Source organism: Anguilla anguilla, chromosome 5 (assembly GCF_013347855.1).
Source record: "Anguilla anguilla isolate fAngAng1 chromosome 5, fAngAng1.pri, whole genome shotgun sequence".
NCBI lineage: Eukaryota > Metazoa > Chordata > Actinopteri > Anguilliformes > Anguillidae > Anguilla > Anguilla anguilla.
The window spans coordinates 12881773-12908521 of NC_049205.1; the positions used below are offsets into that span (position 1 = coordinate 12881773).

Sequence of the window (26749 nt, forward strand, 5' to 3'; positions counted from 1 at the left end):
CGAACTGCCAACGTGAAAGAGGAAAGAGTCGGCGGCTCTTAAGGATCAGCTTCCTCAGGAGGAGCAAGCGTTTTTTCTGACGAGTGAGATTACACTGATTTTAGCATGGATGCCTTTCCCCCGCTTTTACTCTCCTCCATTTGAGTCCAGTAGTAAGCAGTGACACCCTCTCAGCTCAACCCAAGAGATTTCGCATCCGCATTAACAGAACTTCAGGAGCCTCTGGGCATGGCAAGATCAGACCAGTGTAATGTGTTTATGTTGGTTAGCCCTACGCAGGACCTCTCATTACTGCCAGTAGGTAGACAGCAGAGTCGTCCCTTCCTTTATCTCTGACTCACACTGGGTGTCCTGTGGGCCGTCCCTGAGAGCTCCGCCTCTTAACGTGTTAAAAAGGACCAGCCAATCAAGGAACGTCCTGCAAAAAAAATTTAAAAAACAAAACAAAACAAAAAAAAAAAAAACAAATGTACAAAAAATCCTGCATACAAGACACTTATAAAGTGATTTTTAGCAAGTGTAGTCTATATTTCCTGTATTAAATTTTATATTATATTTTCCTAAATGTTCTCTTAAAAGAAGAAAATATGAAAAAAAAGAGTATATGTGTATATGAAATGTAAGGAGACAGACAAGAGGCCAGGCTAGTGGAGAGGAGAGGGAGCAGCAGGGTTTCCGGTCTCGTCCTGTGCCTTGGTGAGCCTCGGTGACTGTTGTTGTGAACACACCCCCTCTACCCCCCTCCCCCTCTCGAACCCACTGACCCCAAACCCCGTCTCCCCCCTCTTCAGGTCTCGTCCCCGCTAGACATTCCCCCCTCCCCTGGCACACCCCCCCCCCTTCCTTCCCGTCCCGAGCAGGGGGCTACATCATTCCCCATTTCACGCTTCGCCCCCCAGCCCCCCACGCTCAGGGCCGAAGAAGAGCTCGCACTGAGAAACCCCCGTCCCCCCAGTCCCGTCGATCTTCATCACACTGACCACGTCGGTGACTCCATGGCAGCTTTATAACATCCCTGGTTACCATTCGGGTTGGCCGTCAGCATTTCCTTCCCGACAAACCAGCAAACCCATGGTGTTTTTATTTTTTTATTTTGTTAATTTTCGTTTGAACTTCTCGTGTTTATCATTAACTGAACAGCAGGTGACTGGGAGTAGAGTGAAAACCTAATCCAAAATGGCAGCTGAACATTTTCAGTCTGCTCCCAGTGTGTCAGCTCCATGACTGCGCTAGAAGGTCATGGAATCCCTCTGTTATTATGAGGAAAAAACAGCAATATAAGATTTGCGGGATTTTTTTTTGGGGGGGGGGGGGGGGGGGATTTGGATTGGGTGGGAAGGTTGTGTGAATGAGAAACGGGACTATTTCAGCTTTTTTTTTTTTTTTTTTGGTGAATTTTGTGACCAACTCTCCATTTCTTTCAAGTTGATTTTACTGGTCCAGTTTCTCTGGAAGCGATGGAGAGAGAAATGTAAGGATTTCTTTGTGTGAAGTTTACATTCTTGTTGAGTAAACACATGACTGTTAATAGCTAAAATTTTACTATTTCAGTTTGTTGGTCAAATGAACAACCGGTGACTAAATGTTGAGAATAATAATAATAAACTCATGCACAGAACCTTCCAGTAGCAACTTGTGGTAACCATGACGCATTGGGAGAGATTGTTTCTGGAACATTCCGTAGTTGATGGTGTAATTTTAGGCACGTACTTCTATTTATAATCTCTGAGGTACAGGAGCACAGAAATGATCTGGGAAGGGTGGGCCCTTGCGGTGAAAGAACTCGGGGAGGTTGCCACACTGTCACCTTTAGGCGTTTCTTGTTCTGGTGGAACACTTTTTTTTTTTTTTGGCGGAGTGGAGAGGCGCTTCAGTTATGCCCCTGAAAAACAACATATATATATTTTTATTTCATGGAAGAAACTAAAATGCTAAAGAATTATTTGAACACAAAATCGGTGTTCATGGAAATATTCCCCCCCCCCCTCCAAAAGAGTACTCCTGTTCAGACTTTGAGTGAAATACTAAAGACCAGTCAAAATGCTAAACTATTGTTTCTATGAGAACACAGAGAGGGGCTGATTCTTTTAAGGATTTTTTTTTCTTACACATACACCGAAAGTGCGACCCCGGAAGCAGTGAACTAGTGACTAAAGGAAAGAACACACTGCTGAGCAGTCTGTAGGAGGGACTGGACCGGGGGAGGGAGGGGAGACATTTCGGGCTAGAAGTGCGCTGGGGACAGGGGGAGAGCAGAGTCGAAAGAGGACACAGAGTCACTTGGGGCAACAAAAGAGTCTGTTCTTCAAGTTCCCCTGCAGTATTGGCACCAGTACAGCATCCCCCATGGAACTGAATTCCTGCTTTTTAAACAGTTGTTTTTGTTCCTGCGCTCTCTCCAGCTTGAAAGAAAGGGGGGGATTTTTTAAATGTCATTTCAAATTCAAGTTTCGCATGCTTTTGGGCACTGTTTGTTTTTTTTTTGTAGGATATAGGATGTCTTGTGTGGCTCCCCACTAGATCTTTAACGTTTGCAGCGGGGGAAATACGAGGAGTATAATCCCCGAATTTGGAGCGTTTGTTCTGTCGACGTCGTCCTGTATCAGTGAGAATGGATCCCTGACTGGGTGCTGTGCATTTTATTGAAGAGCCCTGATTGGCTGGCTTGACATTCAGGCTGGTGTGGGGGTGGGGGGATTGGAGCAGAGGAGAGTTCTCTTTGAGCATGCTTGTGGGGAGGGGGAAGGGGTTGGGGGGTTCTGTGCCGGAGTCCTGTGAATAAGTACCTGTTAGCAGAGGAGTGTTTTGTGCATTCTCAAGGTGTGAAATACTCATTCAAGTTCATTTTGTGTACACATACTTACCTGGTGCTGGCTGCATTTTCTAGCACACACTTGAAGGTATTGTGCTGTATCATTCTTTCATTGTAATATAAATAAATAAAAAAGTTTTATACAAAAGGTTGTCAGTGTCAGTGCCTTATTCACACTTTGCTAAAACATTATTTGTACAATGTGCAACCAGACAGAACAGCCACGCGCACTACAAACCAAATAATTTACGTTTGTATCGTGCCGCCCCGCCCATATAATGATATGTACATTCTAGGGAAAAAAGAGTTGGTCAAATGTTTGCTTACCAGGGTTAAAATTTGGTTTCAAAGGCCAGGTTAAGAGTACGGCTGAGCGCCGGCCTTTCGCAGCGCCATCTGTTGGCCGAGAGCAGAACTTGCACGCTCTCCAAGCCCAGCCCCACGAAATGGTTCTCACATAATCCAGCAAAAGCCATGCAGTGAGGCACAAACCGAGACGGGCACGCGGAAAAGGCGAACCAGCACCACCAATCTCTCCGGTTTACGTACGTCCAGAACCACGGGTTCGAGGGAGACCCCGGTGGGCCGGCCAGCCCCGGCCAAACCGTAGCGGCGTTGAACAGAAGTGGCGCGGCGAGCTTCCTGCCTGCTAGCCCGTAAAACCACAGCTGTTCCAATATCAGCGGCGTCCTGGGAGCGGTGCGGAGAGAGCAGACGAGGACATCCTCCCTCACGTGGCTAACGTAGCTATTGTTGTGCATTTCGTGAGGGGGGGGGGGGGGGGGGCGTTTTCATCGCTCTCTATGCCAGGATCTGCAGCCCTGGTCCTGGAGAGCTGCAGGGTTTGTTGCTTTTCTCAGCATTAAAACAATCAATGGAAGCAGTAGATAACGCCATTAACTCGCGTCTCAGGGTTTTTTGCATCTGAAATGGCTGCTGACGCCTCTGCAGAGTAGACCAGACCAGTATTAGATAAATCAACAAATATTCTGTTGGGGAAAACGTCATACTCCACTAGTAACAGCGTACGGCCTTCTTTATTAAACCATTGAAGAGAACGTTTGAAGAGTGTTTTTTCAAAATTCCAAGTCAGTGTTCCAGAACTACAATGCTTTCTCCAGTAGGGATCATTACATCAGTGATAGAATGTTCAGTTATGAACATTCCAATCACACATCTGTGATCTTGCACCTTAAAGAGCTAAGTGTCGTGTTCTGTTAGGTGAAGAGAGTGTGATTTCAGTGCAGAACGGGGGGCAGGGGGACGGATTGCCCTCAGCGGTTTAAGACACTTCCATGGGGCTCCCAAAATCGACCCCCCTCCCCTGTTAAGTCTGAAGGCTCTAGGCTGGGAGCAGAACATCCCTGCATCGGGAAAATGGAGGTTTCGGCCTGGTGTCCGCGTGTGAGGGTACCGTAGAGCTGTAACGCAGAACCATCACGCAGAGCCGGGCCAAGAACAGTCCCAGGGGCAGCAGGCAACTTGCACCCATTTTCCTCTCTCAGGAACTTCTACACACAGGTGAGCTTTCATAATTTCCCCTGTGTCGGTTAATCCACCAACACGCACGATCAACAAGGACGCCATTTTCCAAATGGATAGAAACGATGCACAGACTTGTCAGTTCACTCTCCCATTTATTGTTTAGAACTCAACCTTAACATGTCAAAAAGGATTCACTGACAGAGAAGGTACAGGCTAAAGGATCAGTTCATGAGCCACGACAGAAAGCATGATGCATTAGAATTCCAATGCACCTTTACTTTGTACTGTACACTTTTCCTAAAAAAATGAAAGGTATTATTACCTTAAATTCATTACATAAATTGAAATGCTACATCACATTCGCTTTCTCACTCATTCTATAATTTAGCTCGCTCACTCACAGCAAACTTAAGAACATCCACAACAGGTTTTAAAAAATCTAAAGTGTCAGTCTAACCAGAAGGAATGCTTTCAGATTTTCTTCAAGAAATCACACTGACCGAACCCCTAGATACAAGAATCTAAATTTAAAGCAAGACGACGTCAGAAAGGCCTACGTTACCGCGGCTCCAGACTAAACAAAGCAGAAACACATTTCATACTTCCGCCTTTCTGTTTTTTTTTTCCGTCCTCGATTGTCTTCGCGTCACAAACAGGCTGAATGCACACAGCTTAAGGTGTGCAAACAGGGCCGCTGGCCTGTAAACGCAGCCGTTTCCACGCCTGAGGGCTGTACAGTACCTGAGAATCCTCAGCAGGGAGATGATGATGATGATGATGAACAGGTTATGAGTCCAGCCAGCTGGATCCCTGCCGAGCGCTGCCGGGGGTCCCTGAGGGGGGAGGGACGCGCGCTCCCTGGAGGACCGGGCTCGCGGAGGGGGTAGTTTTCGCACGCTCGTGCGCGCGGGTCTGCGTCACACGAACTGCCGGGGCTTCTGGGGCGACGCGGCCGAGGCCAGGGTCTTGGCCTTCTCCGTGGCGGCCAGCGCCGCCTCCTTGGCTTTCTCAGAGGCCTCCTTCACGGTATCCCTGCGCGGCCTCGGGGACGAGCCTCCTGCACACACAGAGAGAGCGCTGCACTCTGACTACACGTTATATACACGCACACACACACACACAGGACAATGAGCGCTGCACACTGTAACTACACATTATACACACACACAGGATAATGAGCGCTGCACACTGTAACTACACATTATACACGCGCACACACACACACACAGAGGGCACAGGATGATGAGCACTGCACAATGACTACATGTTACACGCACACACACACGCACGCGCACACATAGGATAATGAGTGCTGCACATTGTAACTACACATTATACACACACACACACACATTATATACACAGATTACACAAACACATACATCATGCATACACGTCCATTGTACAAACACAGATACAACCAGACAATCCTCTTGGGCCCACACTCACAGAGAATATAACACACACACACCGACAAGCACTGCATACCACAAAACACACACACTCCAGCAAGAACACCGTGTCCCTGAATGAACCTCAGGCCAGGAGACAGCTGGGGCGGCAACACCCCCCCTCACCTCATTTAACATTCCCAACAAATGCCACCCACCCTTAACAGGAGGCCGTAGGTCAGATTCCCAGGTAGGGCTTTGCTGCAATACCCCCGAGCTGGGTACAATGTCAGAGAACATCCCCCCACAACGGACAACGTGTGAAAATGCGTACGCTGTCCTCGACAACCGTGACGTGGGCACGCTTATTGTATTCTCGCAGCGCTCGGTGTCCACAGTCCGGGGTCTGTTTCTAAATCCAGGGAAGAGCAGGTCACAGGGGCTGGGAGCGGCCCACCGGGAACGTGACACTGCGGGCTCCCGGGACACGATGTACGGGGCGAATAATAGAGCTCTCCCCTTACCCCGCCTAACCCTGACCGCACGCACCGCGCGGCTGGGGCTGCGACAAAGCTCCCTGACCCGACTCAGGTCATCAGCATTGTCAGACTATCAAAAAAAACAATAACACAACACGTGATTCAAACATCTGTGCGGAATGTTCACTTCCTCTTGAGACTGGAACAGTGCTGGAGCAGCCAGCCAAACAAGCGGTCCAGAGCGCCCAGTCTCTAGCCTTCTGTGGAAACAGACTGAGGCATGCGCACACACACACACACACACAGAAACACACTGGAACCCACACACCAACACTGACATTCAGCACACACAGAGGCACTTGCATGCACCACAGACACACACATATACACGCGCGCACACACACACACACACCACACGTACACACACTAAAAAGCCACTGCAGAGACGGCACAGCGTGTCCTTAGCCTCCACCAGACTCTATGGCCACGTGCCAGGGGGCGGGGCCTGTCGCCATGGTGCCCATGTGTAGCACTCTGCCCCCGAGGCAGCCCAACCTTACAGGAGAGGAGAGGAGAGCAGGAGAAGGGAGAGGAGAGGAGGAGAGGAGAGCAGAGCAGGAGAAGGGAGAGGAGGAGAAGAGAGGAAAGGAGGGGAGAGGAAGAGAGGAGAAAGGAGAGAGGAGAGAGGAGAGAGGAGAGGAGAAGCAGTTCTGGGCGCAGGGAGAGAGGGGTGGAGATTAAATGCCCAGAGCAGGCCTGAGACCTGAGTGGATTAAGGCAGGGACAGTGTTCTCCTGCCCTGAGGAGTCAGGGTGCCGGTATGCAGGAAGGGGAGTGGAGTGCAGTGCACCCGCCCACAGCCCCCCCTTCCTCTGCTGTCAAGCATGTGCACAATGTACTCTGAGACAGGTGACCAGTTGGTTACAATGTATTAACAGTGTGACTGATTTTAGGGTTCTGGTAAAGTGTGCTATTAAGGTATTGTGTGTGTTGTTTACAGGAAGTGGGGGGTAACGGTGAAGCTATGCTCTGTTAATATGAATTACAGTGTGTTAATAAGGTAACTGGGGACAGTCCCTCAAGAAAAATTCCCTAAACCAAATACCAAAACAGCTCTAGGGCCTGGAATCTGGCATAACCGAAGACCAAAACAGCTCTAGGGCCTGGAATCTGGCAGGCCTGATGACCTGAGCTGACCCATCCACGGCTGGTGAGAGAGAGGAAAAACAGCTCCACCGAGACACATGTTTCCACTTACAGCTGAGTGGTGCTTTTCCTCTTTCCCTCCTTCATGCATCTCTCTCTCTCTTTCTCTCTCTCTCGTGCCCTTCTCTCTCCCTTGGTTCTGCTCTTCTTTATCTCCCTGTGTTGTGCCCTTCTCCTTCTCCCTCTGAGGTGCTCTCTGCTTTTTCTCCCTTTTTTCCAATCCCTCTCATTCCCTCTCTTGCTCAATTCCTCTCTCTGCCTCTTCTCTTTCGCTCTCCTCTCCATATGGCAGAGCAGGAGTAAGACCAGTGTGTGGGTCAGAACAGCACCGCTAGCAGTGAGGGAGACCCAGGGGCACTGTGAGCCTCGCTGAAGACACACTCTTTAAAGTACACACAACAGACCATTTATAGTACACACTACAGACCCTTCAAAGTACACACAACAGATACTCCCTCACACACTGTGCACAACCCTGAGCTCCACAGCATGGGACCTTTCAACTGCAGAACCCTTCTCTTTTCTGGGTCAGGCTGCACCTGCTGAGCGCTGCTGGTTAGCACGCACTGAGATTCAAAAGCGGCTGAACATATGGCATGCTGGGAAATGCAGTCCAGCAGGGCTGTTACATCAACCCCGAACTCAGGATTCCACCCAATCAATGCTATTATACAAAGACCAGAAAATCTATAATATGCTGAGACAGATGCAGTAATAACATGTTTAATGCCTGATCCCAGGTTGCTAATACTCTATATTCTTTAAGTCCTTTCCTGCTGGGGCACTGTGATCAAAAGGAACCATCCAAGTCCAGGCCAAGACTTTAACAGTAAGACCATACTGCCCGGAAAAGCCTCCTCACCTAATAAAACAGACACCTGAAAATGGTGGCGTTTGAGTGTTCTACCACAGGGGGAAAAGGGAAATCTACATGCGTGCACACCACCGGCTGACTCCTACTACAATACCCACGAGCACAACTCAAACGAAATGGGGCTACGAAGGTTCTAGAACCACAGCTGTTGTCTACCCACTACTCCATCACAAAGCTAGAGCTTCTAGAATGCGCGGCGCCGGGCGGACCGCTGAGCCAGCACCTGGCACGCGAGGGCACAGGTGCGTGGCATACTCACCAGCCTGGTACGGCAGAGCTCTGTGCTACGGTGCCAGGGCAGGAAACAAAAGTGCACACAGAAGGTTTTTTTTCGTTAAAACATCTCACCAGTTCCACCGCGCTAGCGTGGCAGAAGCCCCTCTGTTCTCGTGTCATTGCGGGCTATGCCAAACAACTGGACTGCACTTCCGGTTCATTCGGACATCCTGCAGTAATCTGTGACAAACAGGGGAGAGCTGCACTGCTCACCCTCTCTGACCTGGAGTACAGCTTCGGTAAGGACACCGGGCGTAGGTTAAGCACTAAAGGGTTTCAGTAATGACACAGGGCCTTAGTTAATCACTAAAGGGTTTCAGTGCTGACAAAGCGCTTTAGTTAGGCACTGAAGGACCACAGAGAAATGAAGAGGCGTGTGGTATGCTGTGCATTGCAGCAGGCCCTAAACACATCAGCAGCTTCAGTGGGAAGAGCAGCAGCGTGGAAGACAAACCAAAGTCACCTCCAGACAAGTCACCTCAGCCATCGATATACTGTGAGGGAGTTGCAGCAGTGCACGCTGGGATGTTTGGGCACAATAGTTTGGACAGGACAGTGGGGATAGGCTTCACTCTCTGATCCCACATAAAGTTTAAAAATGATACTTCTTGACAAGCTTAATCTGAACGGACAACCTGTGCTGATGGACCTCTGACCAGATTAGGTTCAGCTCAAAAAAAAAAAAGGGTCGGTAGAAAACATAGAGAGGGGCACAGGCCCGCCCGCCGCCCCCCCCCACCCAAATCAGAGGGAGCAGCGGCCGCCAGTCTGGAAGGATCGAGGGAGAGGATACGTACCGTGCATGTTGGCCAGAGCCAGCTCCAGGCCCCGAAGGGCCTTCGTCTGGTTGCTCTTGAAGCGGGCCAGTCCAAACTCCTGCGGGCACAGGAGAGGAAGGGGTTAAAGGAGGGCCCGGGCGCCCGGCTGCTCATACTCAGACTACAATAACAGACCACCTTCACTCATTTCTCTTTCAAACAGTACATACAGGTTCCTGTCGCTTTTTTTAACCATTCACTGCATATTTACGTGACTTCCGCTCTCTATGTTCTGCGATATCACTTGACCTATAAACCATGCTAAATTGACAATGTTTTGGCTTGCTGGACGAGGCTGATAGAAAAACCTTGCATGCTCCAGAGAACACTGACAGTCAAGGCAGATGCCCTACTTTCACATACAGGACAGAACTCCTTTATATGCAGGATTTCCAGTCGATTTCACAGGAAAGAATGCGTGAAATATACTGCACAGCTCCTTCAGTTCAATATTAAGCTACCAGCCATTGGCACAGGCTCCTGTCCCAGCCTGACCCTCGGGGAGCGTTACCTGGATGGGCCTGGAGAATCCGTACACCCCGGAGGTGATCCAGGCCTCGCGGGTGAGCTGGGTCCACGCCGGCCGGTCCCGGGACTCCTGGAACACGCAGCGCTCCTCCACCGTCTGCGGAGGACCGCGGAGACTCCTTTTACATTTAAAGCGGTCGGGGGGAGGGTGGAAACGTGCAGGCAGCTGCTAAGGGTGAAATCCGCTAATGGCCGTTCGCCTGCGCCAGGCTAACGCCGCTCTGCCCGTTGGCACGAGACTGTGACCAGCGAGGGCTCAGTGCCACCAGACACTCCCACTCCAGCTTTCACAGACGAGGCCAGACGTTTAACCACACCTTCTCTCCTTAAGGGACGAGTATATAAACTCCCCATGTGCTATTGTTACCATCTGCTTTACATGACAAAAAAAGCAACAACAGTCATGCCAATGCACTGGAGAAGTAAGGCTAAACAAGTTCTTTATTGTTTCACGATGCCACCATCTTAAGATGCCTGCAGCCACTGTGGTGTGTGTCTTACTATTCAGACAAGCCAAGACATAGTCAGCAAAGTTTGTTTCAGGTGAGCAGCGTTAAAAAAAATGCACACCCCAAGAGTGCTGTGCAAACTGTCCTAGTTTCCAGATGTTACATCTGATAGAGAAGGCTATAGTTTACACATGTCACAATAACTCTACAACTGTCAAGCTAAGAAAAAAATGCTACAGATCTGACATATTTCACTGTGAAATACAGGCCCCTGACTTGTGGCGTCCAAGGTTTGGAGTTGGAAACACAAAAGACAAAAGAATCTCTAATAAATGGTGCACAAAATGTATTCTGGTGCAAAATTTATTTTATTATTATCACTTTCTTTTTAAAGACTTTGTTTCCTGGCTTGCATCCTTGCATCTAAACTTCAATTTCCAAGTGCAGCTGTCTCTCCATGCGGCAATGTTCATACTCACCGCATTACAAACGTCTCTCCAGCCTGGCAGAGAACCTGCTTTCATTCAAAGCAGTGAAAATCCGGAACGGCAGTTTGACCTCGAGAGTTTTCGCGATCGATAATAAATGAGGAAGCCGTCGTGGACCTCTGAGCTCGTGAAAAGAACAATGGCTGGCGAGTGACGGTGGCCTTGCCGGGTGCACGCGCGCTCTGTTCCTCTCCGTCAGACTCTCGCTCGAGAGCACGAAGCCGTTCCCGCACCGACTGACGGCGAGAGGTGTGGGCTTCGTGCCGAAAGGTGAGGGTCTAACCCTGGCCTTGTGACAGCCACGTGTGCCTTTCCCCACTTGTACATTAAGCACATGGGCAGCGAGCTCTACAGGGTACTCCAGCAGGGCGACAGTATAAGTCGAAGGACAAACCAAAAATACATTTTTAATAGGGTTTACGCAACAGGCTAGCTATGAGGACACACAGCTTACACAACCACTCCTGAACTCCAGGGTTAGGAATGGGGTACTGCAGACACTACTGGTACCATTTACCTTCCAATCGTAAAATGCACACCATATGGTAAAAAAGCCAGCAGAACTTGTCCTGTCTACTGAGGAAATTAAATAGTTGGGTTGTCAGCAAAAACTTTCAAATCTCTTCTCGGGACAAGCTCCCCAAAAAAAGGATACCTAAGGATACCTTCCCCGTAGGGCATGGACACTGGAGTGGTTTCCCCCGCTTTGAGTCCACGTAAATGTTCTTCTCCGCGCTGAAGTCAAGGACTGAACCAAGTGAACTCAGCAGAGGGGGGAGGAAAAACGCCAACTCCGCCATAGTCATTATGTCAAATGACATCATCCTGCCCCCGAGGCTGGCAGAATTAGCCAGGCTGCAGACTCTCCCTCCTGGACACTTGGTATTCAGTGATTCTGCCGGCCAACACTATTACTGAGGAAATGCATTCAGGTCATCTATTAAGTTGTCATAGACACCAGACATAACAGCTCATATTTTCAGGACCAATTGCATCTGAGGGCCGACACTTTTCCAGACACTTCCATGGCCAAGATGTTCAGGGCTTTAAAATCCATTTAACATGCGTTCACAAGCAGAACCGCTCAATTCAAGATATCCATTAATGAATGGCATACACACACACACACAGACAGATATATATATAGATAAATGAGTGTGTGTGTGTGTATATACACAAGTTATATAAATGCCAAATGAAGTTTGTTGATTCCGAAAGGGAAAAAATGGGAAACTTCTTTTTCACTCAAAAAGTGAAAATGCATTAGCATATCTTTCTCTTAAGAGCCCCCAGTTCCTGTAAGCCTAGCACACATCCGTACACATGAGGACTTGCTACAGAAACGCAATACAGCAGCACTGCCTCAGAGGCAACTCTGACTCCATTTGAACGCGTCGGCACTGAAACCTGCCTCTCCCCTGACAACCACGCGAGGATTTTCATCCCCAAACAAATTTTGTTGCTCCCATGGAAATTATGCCTCAAAAATAACGAGCTACTGGCATGACTCATCTGAAAAGTCAGCTTGGAAAAGGTAGCAAGTTTAAGTCTAATTAACTAGCCTCATGGGCGGTTACTGTCAGAAAGGAGTGCATGGCTCCACACAAGGCTGTGCTAAGTTGAATATGCTGGCTGAGAGCTAGCGTACTGCTGTTGGTGCTGAATGGAACATAATTCATAGACCAACAAGAAACAATGCCTCCTACTGGAGAACCTTGGCATGATACCTTTAGGGTGCATCAAAAATACTGTTCAAAAAGTGCAGTGGCATGTGTGAATTTAGGCATGTCCAATACCAGGAGGGCAACAGCATTCTGTACCAGTAGCAGTGGTCTAATGTCACAGGCTGGTAAACCAATCAGATAATTGTTACAAGTTTAAAAATGTATGGTGGCTTGGACATATAATTTCTGCTAGGAACCCCTTTACAAAGTATATCTTAATATGCACATAATTTAATGCAATAAAATAACACTAACATCATGAGTCACGCTTTCGCAATACCCCTGGAAACATTTAGGCACGGCGACTGAGAAACCAAATGGCCATCCTCAATGCTGCTGCTCCCAACGTTTTAGCACACTCTGACCTCTGGTGTCAAGAATGAGAGACAGGCAGAGAGAGAGAGCGCAAGAATGAGAGAGACAGAGAGAGTGAGAGAGAGAGCGTGAGAGAGACAGAGAGAGAGAGCAAGAGCGAGAGAGACAGCAAGATTCAAACAGACAGAAAGAGAGAGAGACAGAGAGAATGTGATGTGAAACATCTGTTTGGTGACTGAGTTGTGGCCTCGTGGTCACGAATGTGCTGTACTGGAGGGAGGGGCATGATGGTGTTCCACACTCGCCCTGTCCAGCCTACAGGACACACCACTCAACAAAACGCCTCACGGGTTCTCCTCAAAAATGACACAGCCTACCACAACCCAAACAACCAGGGCCTGAGAACAGAACCATGCATTCCCAACCGCAGCCTGTGGTTTCGGGCCTTTCTAGTGTGAGGGGAGGGAGCGGGGCGAGGGGACGGATGCGAAACAGCAGGCCCATGTGAAACGCAGGGGAGGGAGGGGCTAGCGGACGCCTGCAGCTCTGGGGGACATTTCCCGCTCGACGCCGCAGCTATCGTGGGCCGGCTCGAGCGGGGTCGTCGGCCGGGCGACCGACCGCGGCGGACGAGCGGAACCTAGCTGTCCGCGAGTGACCCCGTTCGGAGGGTCTGGCGGCGGCGGAGTGGGACGCTGATCGAGCGTGCGTGGCTTTGGAGCGCTCGCAGAAACCATGAGAACGAAAGGAATCTTCACGTTACCTTAGCGTAAATCACAAAACTACGTCCTCAACACTGACAGTAAACCTTCTCTGGGTATGAACGGCAAAAGAAAACAGCGGTGTACCATTACAGCCGTCGGTGTCTTCTACAAGCGCACCGTCACCCCTCCCCCTCCGCACATTTCATATGTGGAAAACTGCTCCTGGCAAACCCTTCTGGGTGATGTGCTGTGTTTTGTTTTTGGTTTTCAAGAAACTAAACTCTACAGCATGGATACTGAAATCTGGTCCTCAAGGCAAGTAGCACTGCTGCTTTTCTTTTCTACCTGATGGTCAACTGATAGATTAATGCCAAAGATTGGCTAGAGATTTAACACACCTGGTGCCCCAGGTTCAAATCAGTCCAGACCAGAGGGGAAGAATGAGAACCAGCAGTACTACTGGCCTCGAAGCTCATATTTCAGAATACCTGTTGTACAGCAACATTCTAACAGCACCAGACCATGGGAGCGTAGCTTTCCGTCTGTAGGGTTGCAATTGCGCAACTGGAAACACCATTCCATTAGAACAGTTCTGTTTTTTTCGTGCGGCTTTCATTTTTAAGAGACAGAGAAACGGTCTGTGCTTAAGCGGTTCAAGCACGACTGTATTCATACACGGACGTGAGCGTGTGTGTGCTGCAATGCACGCGTGTGCCTGTGTGTGTAAGTGTGTGGGCACACATGCATGACAGCCTCACCATCAGCCTGGTGTGGTTCAGGTTCCAGGTGAAGGTCGTCATGCTCCTGTTTCGGGGGTCCACGATGGAGTCCTCCACGACGTAGACGGAGCGCGCCAGGTTGGCGGGGAAGAACCGCTCGGCCCAGCGGGGCAGCCGGTTCGTCTTGGTCAGGAGGCGGCGGGTCAGGAGCCGATGGTCGGCCGTCACCTCGCGGTAAACCACGTCCTCCGTGAGAACGTGGGTGCTGAGAGACAAGCAGGACAGATGCGGCAGCCATTACGGCTCAACAGGACAAATGAGAGGTTGTATTATGGTGTCCTCATAATACAACCGTGTGGCAAACACCCGTTCAGTCAAAGTAAACATGTCCTCCTAACAAATCATCCTAAGAATGTAAACACATGGACTTCTCTTGATGATGGGAAATGTATTCACTGTATGATATACTCAGTGTACCACACAACACATCTGTTTAATATTGTTTTGAAGATTATGTATCACTCTGTCTTTGTTGTTTAATAATATTGGACTTTTCCGGGCAGTGGCATGTCCCCTGTGGTGTTCTGGGTGGCCCCAAATAGGTTCCCAGAGTTCTGCTCATGTGTCCCAGTTGTGGTTTTGTCCCAGAGGACTCACTTGCACAAGTCAAGTGACTGTGTGGCCATAGCGATATTCACAGACATAATTCTCTCCACCTAAAATCATGCCATCACACTACTTGTGCAATGGCAAAACATATTTCTTATATTAATATGAGTAATTACTTTGAGTAGATGATGCAGACAAAGCCAATGGCCCCGACTGGTAGAGGCAGGCACACAAGTCATTCAGTTTGACTTTCATTGTCATTGGAAAGGTCTAGTGAGGTGTTTCTCAAACTCCTGTCTAATTTGCAGAAGCACAGGACCCAATTTTCAGATGCATAAAGCCCTTTCATTTCCCTGTCAATGGCAACAATAACATTTGTTAAGTAAACAACACAGCCCCAGACACCATTTTTTTATTTTTGCATTGGGAAGAAAAAATAAAATAAAATAAAAGGGCTTTATTAGACTCTCAAACAGGCCCGCCCACTCGTGCAAACTGGCCACACGTGGCTCCAGGGTTACTGGCACTGTGCGATGTGAAAAAAGGAAGAGGGAAAACGAGGACGAGGAGGACGCTGGCTGCTCCTCTGAGCCGAAGCAGAGCGCAAAGCTCTGCAGCAAGCGAGCAGTGCCCAGAATGCAACTGTCACAAGGAGCCAGTCATTCCGAGCCCCGCCCAGTTCCCTTCCATCCATTTCACTTCTCCTCTGCTCAGTCTCGGTTCTTAGTGAACACAGGCCCAATTCTTTTCACTGCAAACCCTGAAAATGCCATTCCTACGAGATTAGGCCTAACCAGGAGAAAATGCAATCGGGCACAGATTAATGCTCATTTTGCATATTCAAACGACAGGGGGAATAATAATATAATCATATCAGGAATGAGTGATGGGGCAAAAAAGATTTTATTAAAAAGGCAACAGACCCAGCAACAAGTCATGCAGATCACAGGTTTCAGAAAACAGCCATTTGATTGCAATTAAAACATATCTGCACCATTTCAAGCACCACCTGTCCAGGTCGCAGATTAGGCTGCCATTTAAGGAGAAGGTACCTGAATGGGTTGGGGTATCTCTGCCAGAACGCAGAGAACACTTGGTCCCACGTGCTCTTGATGTCCACGTCATTTACAAAATACTTCCCCATTGTTCCCGTGCAGGTGGATGGAAATCTTGACTAGGAAGAGATTGCTGTCTCCGTTAAGCAGTGCTTTTCCATAGCATGGCTCCCTAAAGCAGACAAACTAGCAGACAAACAGAGACTGGTGAGGTCAAGTTCATTTGAAAAAGGCTTTCCATTTATTCACATATTCAACTGGCTAAAGAGCAACATGAAGAGCAGTCATGTACCACTTGTAAGATTAATCATCAGCGCCTGAGGATCTAATTGAAGAGCAGCTGTTTATTTAGCAGTTTCTGTCGACACACATTTAGCACTGTTTAAGATCCATCAAGGCACCTTGCAATCTTAATCTAGACTGGTTCCTGCTCTGTTACTTCTACACTGCACTATTCATCAAGCAGTTTTTAGAGGCAAATCTTAAGACCACTGCACCTTCAGTGATATATGATCGCCCACACACTTTTCCGGCCAATGACAGCCTACCGTTCAGCTAAAGTCATACAGCGGGCATCATCCAGGGTAACCAACGCCGCTGATCAAGTTGCACATGAACGATTCCATCTGACCTTATCTGAACATGTGACCGAGTGACGTAAGTCACAAGGGGTAATATATTGGTATAGGTGTGCTCTGTCATAAATTTTCATTCAAACAGCTACATCCTAGCTAACTTATTACCTTTTAACTTTTAAATTAGGTTAGATTTCTTCTCCGGCAATTATTGACATGTAGCCGAAACTGATCACTGAACGTATTCTTGCAGACTAGCTAAGCTAACCTTACCGGCAACAAAGGTCGGCACGTTTGTTACCAGTGGCGTGGTGATAACGAAAGATTAACGTACTTTGCATACTGGTTAGCTTGTTAACCAGCAGTGTCTCCTTTCAAATGAAGCGTCTATCGAATGTCTTCTCTTCAGCGATTTTCATTAGCATCAGCTTCAATGATACAGCATGACACTGACAACTCGCTAGCATGTTAAACATGTTAGTATATAAGCTAGCGAGTTAGCGCTATTTATGCTAGACAACAAAAATGCATTCGTTTAGCTATTTTAGGGTTTAGCTTTAGCTAACACGCAACGTAAACCAACTCAGACTAAGGTTAGCTAGTTATATAGAAAGCTACAGACAACTGACATTCCAGTGCAGCTAACCAAGCTAATGTTAGCAAGCTATGTATGATAACGTCATGGCAGTCGAATTATCTTGATAGCTTGTCTAGAAGCAGTCATATTCCAACACAAACGGATGCAAACTCGTTTGCAACATCCATTGTAGCAGACAGGAGAGCATTGTCTGACAAATTTGCTGACTTACCCAAAATATGTCTTGCTTCTAAAAGAAAGATAACTTAGGAGCTAGTTGCTAAATTAGCGGGCGTTATGTCGGCCGTCCTTGCCTGGCCGGTTAACTTGCTAAAAACACGTGATGCCTTGTGGGAGCTGCTTGCTAGGGGGAATTAACAAGTGTAGATTTCGTAAATATTACACTGTGGGTTTTCTTTACCATCACGCAATGTTATTTATTTATTATGAAAGTCAAAGAAACCGTCTGGTACTGCTAAATTAAAGTATAAAAAATAATTTTACTGGTAGAAATAGCAAAAATAATAGACTTTATAAATACTAATTATTTGAGAAATTCAATAATTTAAATGCGTGTCAATCTGTTATGGTAAGAAAGGCTTTGATCCTTTACCTGATCCTGAACCTTTAGCCAGCAGTCATAAAATGAGTCCTTCATCCTTTTGGTGAAACTAATCGTGGTAGTGTTTATAACTGCCAAAGTTCTTGTTTTTTCTCCCAGATTCACGAAGTTTAACTTTATCTAAGCTTGACTGCACTATTATACAGGTTGATAGATCATGTTGCAGTGAACAGCAAACTTCCATTTCACTAAATCTGTAAGAAATCACAATGTGCATTTCATGACTTTTTGCCAATGAGGAAAAGAAGCTGTAGACTTTCAGGGTCTACATTTATGCAAATATCAAGCCATCATCTACAACATAGGTAATCCCTCTTGCCCTTGGAGAGCTCCAGGTTGGCCAAGTTTTTCAACCTTTATTGATCAATTAAAGCCCTCAGTTACACAGCTTACTTAAACTATCTGGTTTCTCAAGTCTGAACTGTCTGTTGATTTTAATACAAAAAACAGTCCTTTTCCTGGCTTTCCAAAGATGGTGGGGTGGCTAGTTTTTGGTGAACTTTACTTTGATTATGCACACCTCAGTAGTTAGTGCATACAATAGCCACATCTGGTAAGCATGAGCTGTTTTCTTATAAAAAGAAGTAATGCACACCAACATGTCAGCCAGAAGCACTGTATGATTGACCTGAAACCAGGAGGGGACCAATTTAATTTGGTAATGTCATTGCACGTCTTCTGAAAACAGTGTCAATGCTCATTTGGGAAGAAGGTAGTTCTGGCACTGTACAATCCAAAGGGAGTGAGATGGGTGTTCTACTTAAAACCATTCAAATATATTTCTGCTTTGTGGCACAAATGGTTATGATCACAGTGGATTCGTAACATTGCTGTTTGCCTAATCTTTTGAAGCCTGAGTGTTATAACAAATTGCCTTAGCAAGAAGACTGCTGAACGAAGGGAATCAGTTCCTTTAATGTGATACTGTGGTGACCTCTGGTGGAAGATTGGACTCCTGACAAATTGTACGCTTTCTTATCACATAATGAGTGATGTTAGGGTTTATTGTTTATTATGGGTTTTGTTGCAAGGTAAGGGCATTTTTGGGTTTGAACAGAATACACACAACCAAACAAATTCTAAGCCATGTCTGTTATGCTCGATGAAGAGGGCGAAAGCATAACTTTAGTGATAATGTGTTGTGTGATGCTGAGAAGAGAAATAACGACAGATTACTGAGTGCACAGCAAAGATGCTATTGATTAATTCAACCTCTGGTAAAGATGCCTTCCGTATGAAAGAGACTGACTGAAAAGCACAAAATGTTCACCTGTAAAGGTTGTGTCTTAGTCATCTTCATACCCACACCCATAGTGAGTACCAGACTACATACTCAGACAAACCCACGCATAATGCAACATGGAATTATATTACAAAGCACAAGCATTTCCATTTGTATGTTGGTCTCCTTGTTTTCAGCCATAAAATTGTATATCTGTAAGGGGGGATTTTGCAGATCCTCCTACCATTCAAGACAGCACTGTTACTGGGATGTAAAATGTCCATTCCTGATTGGCTTAAGACCTTCTCTAATCCGTCAGAAGAGGGCGTGGAAACAGTAAACATCCACCACTGTGAAGGTCAGGCGCTGATTAAAACAGATGAGTCTGGAATAAAAAGCAGCTGCATAACCAGACCTGCACACAGTTCTGTTTACACAGAGCTTGATTGCTCTCTGGGTTGCACTCAGGGTGTGGCCAGAAAATTATGTCCAGAAAATTTTGTGAATGAATCAAAATGACAGAAGACAAGTAAAAAACATTTCAGCTGATTGAACCAATAAACACAGTGAATTATTGTGACGAAAAAATCAGCAAAATGGCTAGCCAAAAATTTGCATAAGACACAAAAAGTGTAATACTACATTAATTTAGCGGTCGATTTAATGATCCACAAACACTCAGCAAATGATTTCAGATGTTGCTTTTTTAGTGAAGTACTAAGCTACAGTTTTTTTTTGGTGATGATACATTGTATGAGACCTCTTGCTTCCAATGTAATAACTGTAGACCCAACCAAAATCCACATTCAACACAGAGCATTCAAGTGAAAAAAGGAGGGAATTTAGAAAGAAATAAATGTATGGGTGGTTTATTTTTCTAGTAAATACAATTTAAACATATCAGTATTTACTGATAGATAGCTCCTGTAATACTGTGCCACTCAGAAATCAAAATGTATATGTACAATGTATGTACAAGGAAACTCTTGAAAACTCCATAATGCCTGTATAGATTTTTTTTTTTAGCTTTAAACATACAGAGCTACACACACATGTTTTTGTAATAAAATAGGGCAAAATATCCATGTCTTGGACCATTTTCAAATATAATGACGAGAAAGAGACGTAGATATACAATGCAAATATCTATCCTTCATTTTAGTTTTTCATTTTGAAATTTAAATCTGTGATCAATGAAAATAAAATAAATTTTATTCTGATTCTTAGAGGTTGACAGTTACAGAGACTTACTCTAAACATGTAAAATTTTCATCTTAAATGTATATTTTTTTAAAAATATTTATGCGGAAAGCTGCAGAATCACTTCAAATATAGTTTTAAATTACATCAATGTTTCTTAATTTGCTAAAAAATACTAATGGCTCCATTTAGATGATTATTACAATTACTGTCTTAGAAACATTCAATACTTATCCAACAAAGCTATAGAAACAGGGACAATCCCCTTTAAAAATGAAAAATTCTAAATTACAAAAATAATCAAAAGCATAGAGTTCAATCATTTTCTGCTTTAGTGCACAGTTGTCCTAAGTGGTGAACAAAGCACACTATCAAGCGTGATGATAAATGATCTGACTCCTGTTTTAAAATATACATTATAAAACAGCATGCAGCGTTACAATAGATACATTTGACAGTCTCTATTCATTAATACATTCTTTTTTCATTAAAGTTTCATGCCCAGGTTCATGTACTTTTGCAAAAATGTTGTTTCCCTGAGATTTAAAACACACCTCATTTACACACTCACCTCTTCTTACATGTAAAAAAAAAAAAGAAATTATAAATATGAAAAATTTTAATGAACTTTTCCAACATTTTTGATATCATGCAGTTGTTCATATGTTTTTCTGAACATCAGCTCTTGTGGGCTTACCACTCTGACAGTGTTGTTTGAGCATACATTTGTAATTGAAAAATCATGTCAGTGTGCTTTTCTGATATGAAGAGAGTCCTGAAGATCACCTCTATATTTTCACTTGTACAGCACTTGCTAGTGGATACATTCCCGAGTGTTAAGTCAGGCGAGTACAGACATCCTCTGAAGCTCCTCAGGTCAGACCATAGTCTCGTGGCCCGATGTGAAGTCCTTGGGATCGATTTGACAGCAGTAAGAGGCATAGGGGCTGTGGGCTCCGTCCCGAGGGGACAGCACTACAAAGCTGTCGCGGGGCTCGTGCCCCACACTGCCGGAGGCTGAGACAAAGGCCACGCCCTCCCTCGGAGCGCACAGCTGTTCCAGCGCGCAGTAATCAGAGATCTCCCTGGCGGCCGCGAAGGCCCTCTTGGGGTAGAGGTCCCGGAGGTAGCGGAGCAGCTTGTTCTGCTCCACGTCTTGGATGAGGCGGCTGCTCTCCCCCACCGTGGTGGTGGACATGGTGTCGTCTCCCGATTCCGGGCCCCCCCGCTGTTTCCTGGGCCGGCATCGGCGCCGCCAGGAGGGCCACTTGGTGCAGCCCTTCGTCTTATTGGCCAGGAAGATGGCGGCCACGCCCGGCAGGCAGATGGCTGGCCCGAGGGCGAGGAGCGGGACCCGGCCCAGCTTCTCGCCTTTCATGCCGGAAACGGTGAACATGAAACCGAACACCAGGAACACGCTGCAGATCGCCACCACCATCCCCGTGCGCGGGTTGATGCCGTCCGCCCTCACCGTCATCGTTTGGAAAGCGCGCACGAGAGCAAAGGAAATGAGAACATTGGCAAAAAAATTGGCTCTCGGAAACAATTCTCTGTCAGCAACGTGAGCCACCGAAATGTGTCACATCAATGTGAACATGGAGAAGACGAGGGAGGGCGTGCTTGAGGGTGTTTTTATAGTGACCACCCCACTTCCTGGTAAATAAATGCCAGGAAACTTGAGAAGCACAAAAGACAGCGGGACACTGTGTGCAGGCTTTATAGCACACTGAGATGGCATTTAGGTCCCAATTATCAAAATGTATAACCATGCACAGGGTGTCAACTGCTTAATTATGCTTCTACCTGATTCATAACATCATGCATAATTAATAATAAGTTCACATGTATCATGTATGCCAAATAACAACTGCAAAGCTGGCTTAATGTAAATAACCTGATTGACTTCAGTCTCCCCTCAGTGCTTCATGACTCGAACCAAAAGACTGCAAACCAAAAGTTTGGCTGAGCTGCTTTTAACTGAACCACCCGATTGCATTGATTTGGAATAAAAATATATAATCTCAAGATAGAAACGAACGCCCACAAGTCAGCCTGACTGTCTAATAATATTCTTCCTCCAACCGAAGAAGGGTGTAAATCAAGCCACCAGTGGATACCATGGAAATATTTTCTCTCTTGAGAATCACGTGGAACTTTAAACTGATTTTCATAAAGTAACAGAGAGCGGTGATTAATTGAGTGAAGGCCTCTCATATACAATTGATCTATAAAACCCATATTTTTATTTTAAAGGACCACACTGCTGGTATTTTAATATATCCGTACAGTTTTAGTCTGAACCAATATAACGGGCTCTTGGTTTCACTGGCAGTATGACGACCATCCAAAACATTTCCGTTACATAATTTTATGAATTGGTCACAAAACATTGTACCCCCCCTTCAAAACTGCTGAGAAATTTAGAAGGGAACATCTTAGTGGACCTCCACAGCCATGGAAATTTAGATACCTTTGAGGAATTCAAGTTCAAGTTGTTTGAAGTGCTGAATGCGTTGTGTGCTCTTTTGCAACAAGTATTTGAGCAGATCGTTTATCGGGTATCTTTTACATTAACCCTTACCTGACCCAGCAACACATTACTGGCTGCTAAACCAGTTCCTTCATGTAAATCAAAACTGAACTTAATACTGACTTGGGTGCAGGCATCGTTTGCAAAGGTCTCGGGAAGTCTCTACCACTCTGTCAAATTTGCAGTTACATGTTTAGCGAGGTAACCCAAGACAGGTAATGCTTCAGGCTAACGTACAGTATATATTTTTCTGATTTCCCTTAAGTAACCAGGCTTGACAGTTGTTTTTCTAGTTTGGAAACTAACACAAAACTTTAACTGGTTCTTATACACCACCAAGGGTCCAAATGCCAAGGGTTCATATACACCATTAAAGGGTCACACAACAATAAAAAATACACATTTGATTTGATTTCTGCCATGATGAGCATATCATATACAGTAATGTCAGTGATATAATGGTGCCCAGTTTGTTCAATGCATCTGGTAGAAATGACACACTGCATGGCACATAAAAGAACACACAGAGAACATTGTGAAAAATGATGAACACTTTTTAAACATTTACAGGATAAAACAGAATGATAAGAAATTATCAAACAGATAATTGAATTATTATTGAATAAGATCTAGTAATTGGAGCTATGGAACTGCAGTTTGGTACTTAGATTTGAGTGGGTCTGTGGTTGACAGAAAATAGAGTGGATTTCTTCCATTCTGGGTATGATTCTTTGTATGATGATGTAAATGATAATGTGAAGCATGTAACACATATTTTGGCATGTTCACTGGCATAATTGCTGTCTTCTGCCTGTGGTCAATGACAATGACACATAGCTAAAGTATATACTTTGAAATTGTCTTACTGTGGTCAAGAGGCTGCAAGATTAATCTACCCATTCACAAATGTGAATGTGTGACAGTGTGGGAGGATGAGACCTGGCTGAGATTTCTGCTTCAGCAGGTGCAGGCCATGCTTGAGCTCACCACTTGCCAGTTGTTGCCTCATTGGAATTCACTCGCGACCTCTGACACTTCCTATTCCTTGGAATGGCTCGGTCGCAGTTGCACCATCAACCGTAAAAACCCTGCCACATTGACTCCAGGGTCAAGGGATTGAGTTTGAGTTTCTGGGTACAGGGTGTTCCTGGGGTCTTGCTGGGTACTGTTTATATCGATTTACAATGGCAATCTTTAAATGACTGTGCTAATGGTTCTGTCTGAAGCGGGTCATAAGATAATAATTAAGACATCAAGACATACATAATACTTGTCACACTTTACTGCAAAAAGTGGCAAATATTGTTGCCATGTACCTCTACTACCTCTACAGAATGTTCTCTCCGATTTTTAGGTTGTTTTTTCCAAGAAAAATCTACCTGAAAATATTACTTTTATTTTAATTTATGTTGTAATGTTAAATAATTACCTAATTTTCTTTGTAACTATCTCGTAGTGTGTGGTAATACACAGTGCTCCCATTAGTAGATGCATAGAGTGCTTACTGTGGATCAGGTTGTACTGTCAAACATAAAATCATAAATGTCTGTCAGGATTGGTGTATGATGACAGAATTACCACTCCGAAACACCAGTTGTCGCTAAAAGAGAACTATCGAACGCTGTGTTCAAATGAATGACGTCATTTATAAGCGACTTGACTCTGACGAGTGTCCTCACTGGTGTTTGCGGATAGGGAAGGTTGAAAAATAATTTTGCTGTTTTGCCCTGCCTAAAAATGTCTGGTTATACTCCAGACGAAAAGCTCCGCATCGATCAGCTGACAAAACTACGAAGGCAATGGCTCAAGGATCAAGAACTGAGTCCCCGGGAGCCCGTTCTTCCGCCCAAACCTGCAGGAGCTGTGGAGAAATTCTGGGCAAGATTTTTGGAGCCGAAAAGCTTGTGGAGACTCTATGTGAGTTATAGCTAGATCGCGCTCTCAATAGTTTCACTCTGAGTGCTTATGAATATTAATATGTCCTTCTCGACGGACATAACAGGATAAATCTGAGGCTAATTTATCTAATCTGAGCACTGCCGCCAGTAATGTCAAAGCAGCACGCCAATGTTATGTTTATCGGTTAGAATGACGTTTGTAGTTATAACAATACAAAACTGGAAATCGGCACAATCGTGTCAATAAAAACGGCAACAAATGTATTAGCCGAGAACAGATAGAGTTGTAGAGTTCGATACTTAAAAGAGATGTTTGTTATATTATTGATGGTGATAAATTGCATGCAATTCATTATACTGGCTTTTGTTTCAGACATTTAAAGCGTACAATGCCGGAGTGTTTGCATTTACAAGGGTGATAATTCCAGCTTGGATTGTACACTACTATGTCAAGTACCACGTTGCAGTAAGTTTGTTTTCTGTTTATTTAAGCAACTGGCTTGGTTGTGGAATATTGCTAGTATTTTGGGAGAGTCGAGCACATGATTTGGTTCATGGTGCATGCAGTGTTTACGTATGGGTGTTTGTGATCTTCACATTAAATCTGTATCTGTACTCTTGTTTGTCTCTGGGTACATTTTGACATCAGTAAGACTAAACTTGTTAGTAGTTAAGCAATCACTAAAATGCTGAATCATCTCAAATAGTTATTTAATTAATATCAATGGAGTGCATGGACAGAGTTTGTTTTCCCTTTAGTTTTTATTGTCTGTAGAATTACCAGGTGTATTTCATTCAGTTAAAGCTGCAATTGTGAACCAAATAATTATGACTGGTCTCACAATTCAATTAATTAATGTATTGTAACCTTGCAGTACACACAATTCACATAGACTGCCTGCACAATACAGAGACACATTGGGGAATTTCAAATTAATTGCAATCTCAAAATCTCACTACTGGAAAAGCAGTGCCTTAGTCACAAGCCTTTCTTAGTGGAAGGAGTTTACTTAGACACTGATGACATGTACAAAAGTTCACATGGGATATTCCTTTGCATGAACAGCCCTATTATACAGTTCATTAATATGTTGTGCAACGGAAATGAACTTTGCCCTCTAATAACAAGTCGACCGTGCTTATCTGTCGTAGAAACGACCCTATGGTATTGTGGAGATGAAGCCCAAGCTATTTCCTGTAAGTACCTCTTTAAGTTTTGACACACACTCATTCATGATCACTAAACTTATGTACTGTGTTATGCCTACGGTTTGGTTCTCTTCATTTCACAGGGAGACACGATTTTGGAAACGGGAGAAATGATCCCTGCCCTCCCTGAGGAAGAAGGCCATGGTCACCATTAAAGAAGAGGACGAAAGTCAAAAAGCATGATTATATGTCATTCTGTTGTAAAAATCATTTATTTATCAATAAAACAAAGATTTACAAATACAGTTATCTACGGTGCGTATATACAGCATATAAAAGGTTACGGTTGTCATTGCCTTTCACTCAAACACCACTGTCATTTTTGTATTTGATTTGTGCGTACAAAGCACAACCAAAATTGATTTGGATCACAACCACTGGCATGACAAATGTTTGAAGCCTATTGAAGCTATGAACTTAAGGACTTGAGTGCATGTCACTGATCAATCGGAAGTGACAATCAGATGCTGATGGGGCTGAGGACATCATCAACACCAACCAGCAAGGCCACATAGAAGAGAAAGAGTTAAACATTTAATCAAAGGCATACACTGTCAGCAGCAGTACTATTGGCATATTTAATTATGTAGTCCTTTCCTGTGTGCAATTTGGAATTTGATGAAGAATCTGTAAATGGAATTATGAAAATAATATTTACGTATCAGATATTAATATTCTGTGACATCACCTTGTGCTGAAGAAATGGAATTTTACATTTTGAGGTGTAAAATCCATAGGAATATTTAAAACTGACCCCTTCAATTGTCTTTTTGACATGACCGTTTTACACTTGAACTATGCACAATGGATATGGATAGCTTTTATTTCTTACACAGGTAGCAAATGTCAGAGAAATGATTAAGTTTGCTTTTCACAAACACAGCATTAAAATCTCAGCTTCTAAGATCACCTTATTTTTAAATTACATATGTACTGAATATTCCAGATGACGAAACTACCATTTCTTAATAACATCAAGGGGTT

At 45.0% G+C, this 26749-nt stretch overlaps 3 protein-coding genes across 4 annotated transcripts; 1 reads left to right on the plus strand and 2 right to left on the minus strand.

Annotated features, from left to right (window-relative positions):
* Positions 1 to 4429: 4429 nt before the first annotated feature.
* Positions 4430 to 17455, minus strand: LOC118227333 (PRELI domain-containing protein 1, mitochondrial-like). 2 transcript variants are annotated; one of them, XM_035417672.1, is made up of 6 exons: positions 17317 to 17455; positions 15930 to 16118; positions 14308 to 14533; positions 9853 to 9966; positions 9321 to 9399; positions 4430 to 5354 (listed from the first exon to the last, which is right to left on the minus strand). In XM_035417672.1, exons 2-6 carry the CDS (start codon positions 16019 to 16021, stop codon positions 5215 to 5217), a joined length of 651 nt encoding a protein of 216 aa, XP_035273563.1. In that variant the 5' UTR covers positions 16022 to 16118; positions 17317 to 17455; the 3' UTR covers positions 4430 to 5214. The 2 variants fall into 2 exon arrangements, with proteins under 2 accessions (XP_035273563.1, XP_035273564.1); XM_035417673.1 differs by lacking the exon at positions 17317 to 17455 and adding an exon at positions 16842 to 17138.
* A 3256-nt stretch (positions 17456 to 20711) lies between these two features.
* LOC118228343 (transmembrane protein 215-like) lies at positions 20712 to 21760 on the minus strand. Its single transcript, XM_035419804.1, has one exon. It carries the CDS (start codon positions 21603 to 21605, stop codon positions 21006 to 21008), a length of 600 nt encoding a protein of 199 aa, XP_035275695.1. The 5' UTR covers positions 21606 to 21760; the 3' UTR covers positions 20712 to 21005.
* Positions 21761 to 24274: 2514 nt separating this feature from the next.
* ndufb6 (NADH:ubiquinone oxidoreductase subunit B) lies at positions 24275 to 26008 on the plus strand. Its single transcript, XM_035416872.1, has 4 exons — positions 24275 to 24575; positions 24930 to 25022; positions 25709 to 25753; positions 25849 to 26008. The coding sequence occupies exons 1-4, from the start codon at positions 24396 to 24398 to the stop codon at positions 25918 to 25920; spliced, it is 390 nt and encodes a 129-aa protein (XP_035272763.1). The 5' UTR covers positions 24275 to 24395; the 3' UTR covers positions 25921 to 26008.
* Positions 26009 to 26749: the final 741 nt, after the last annotated feature.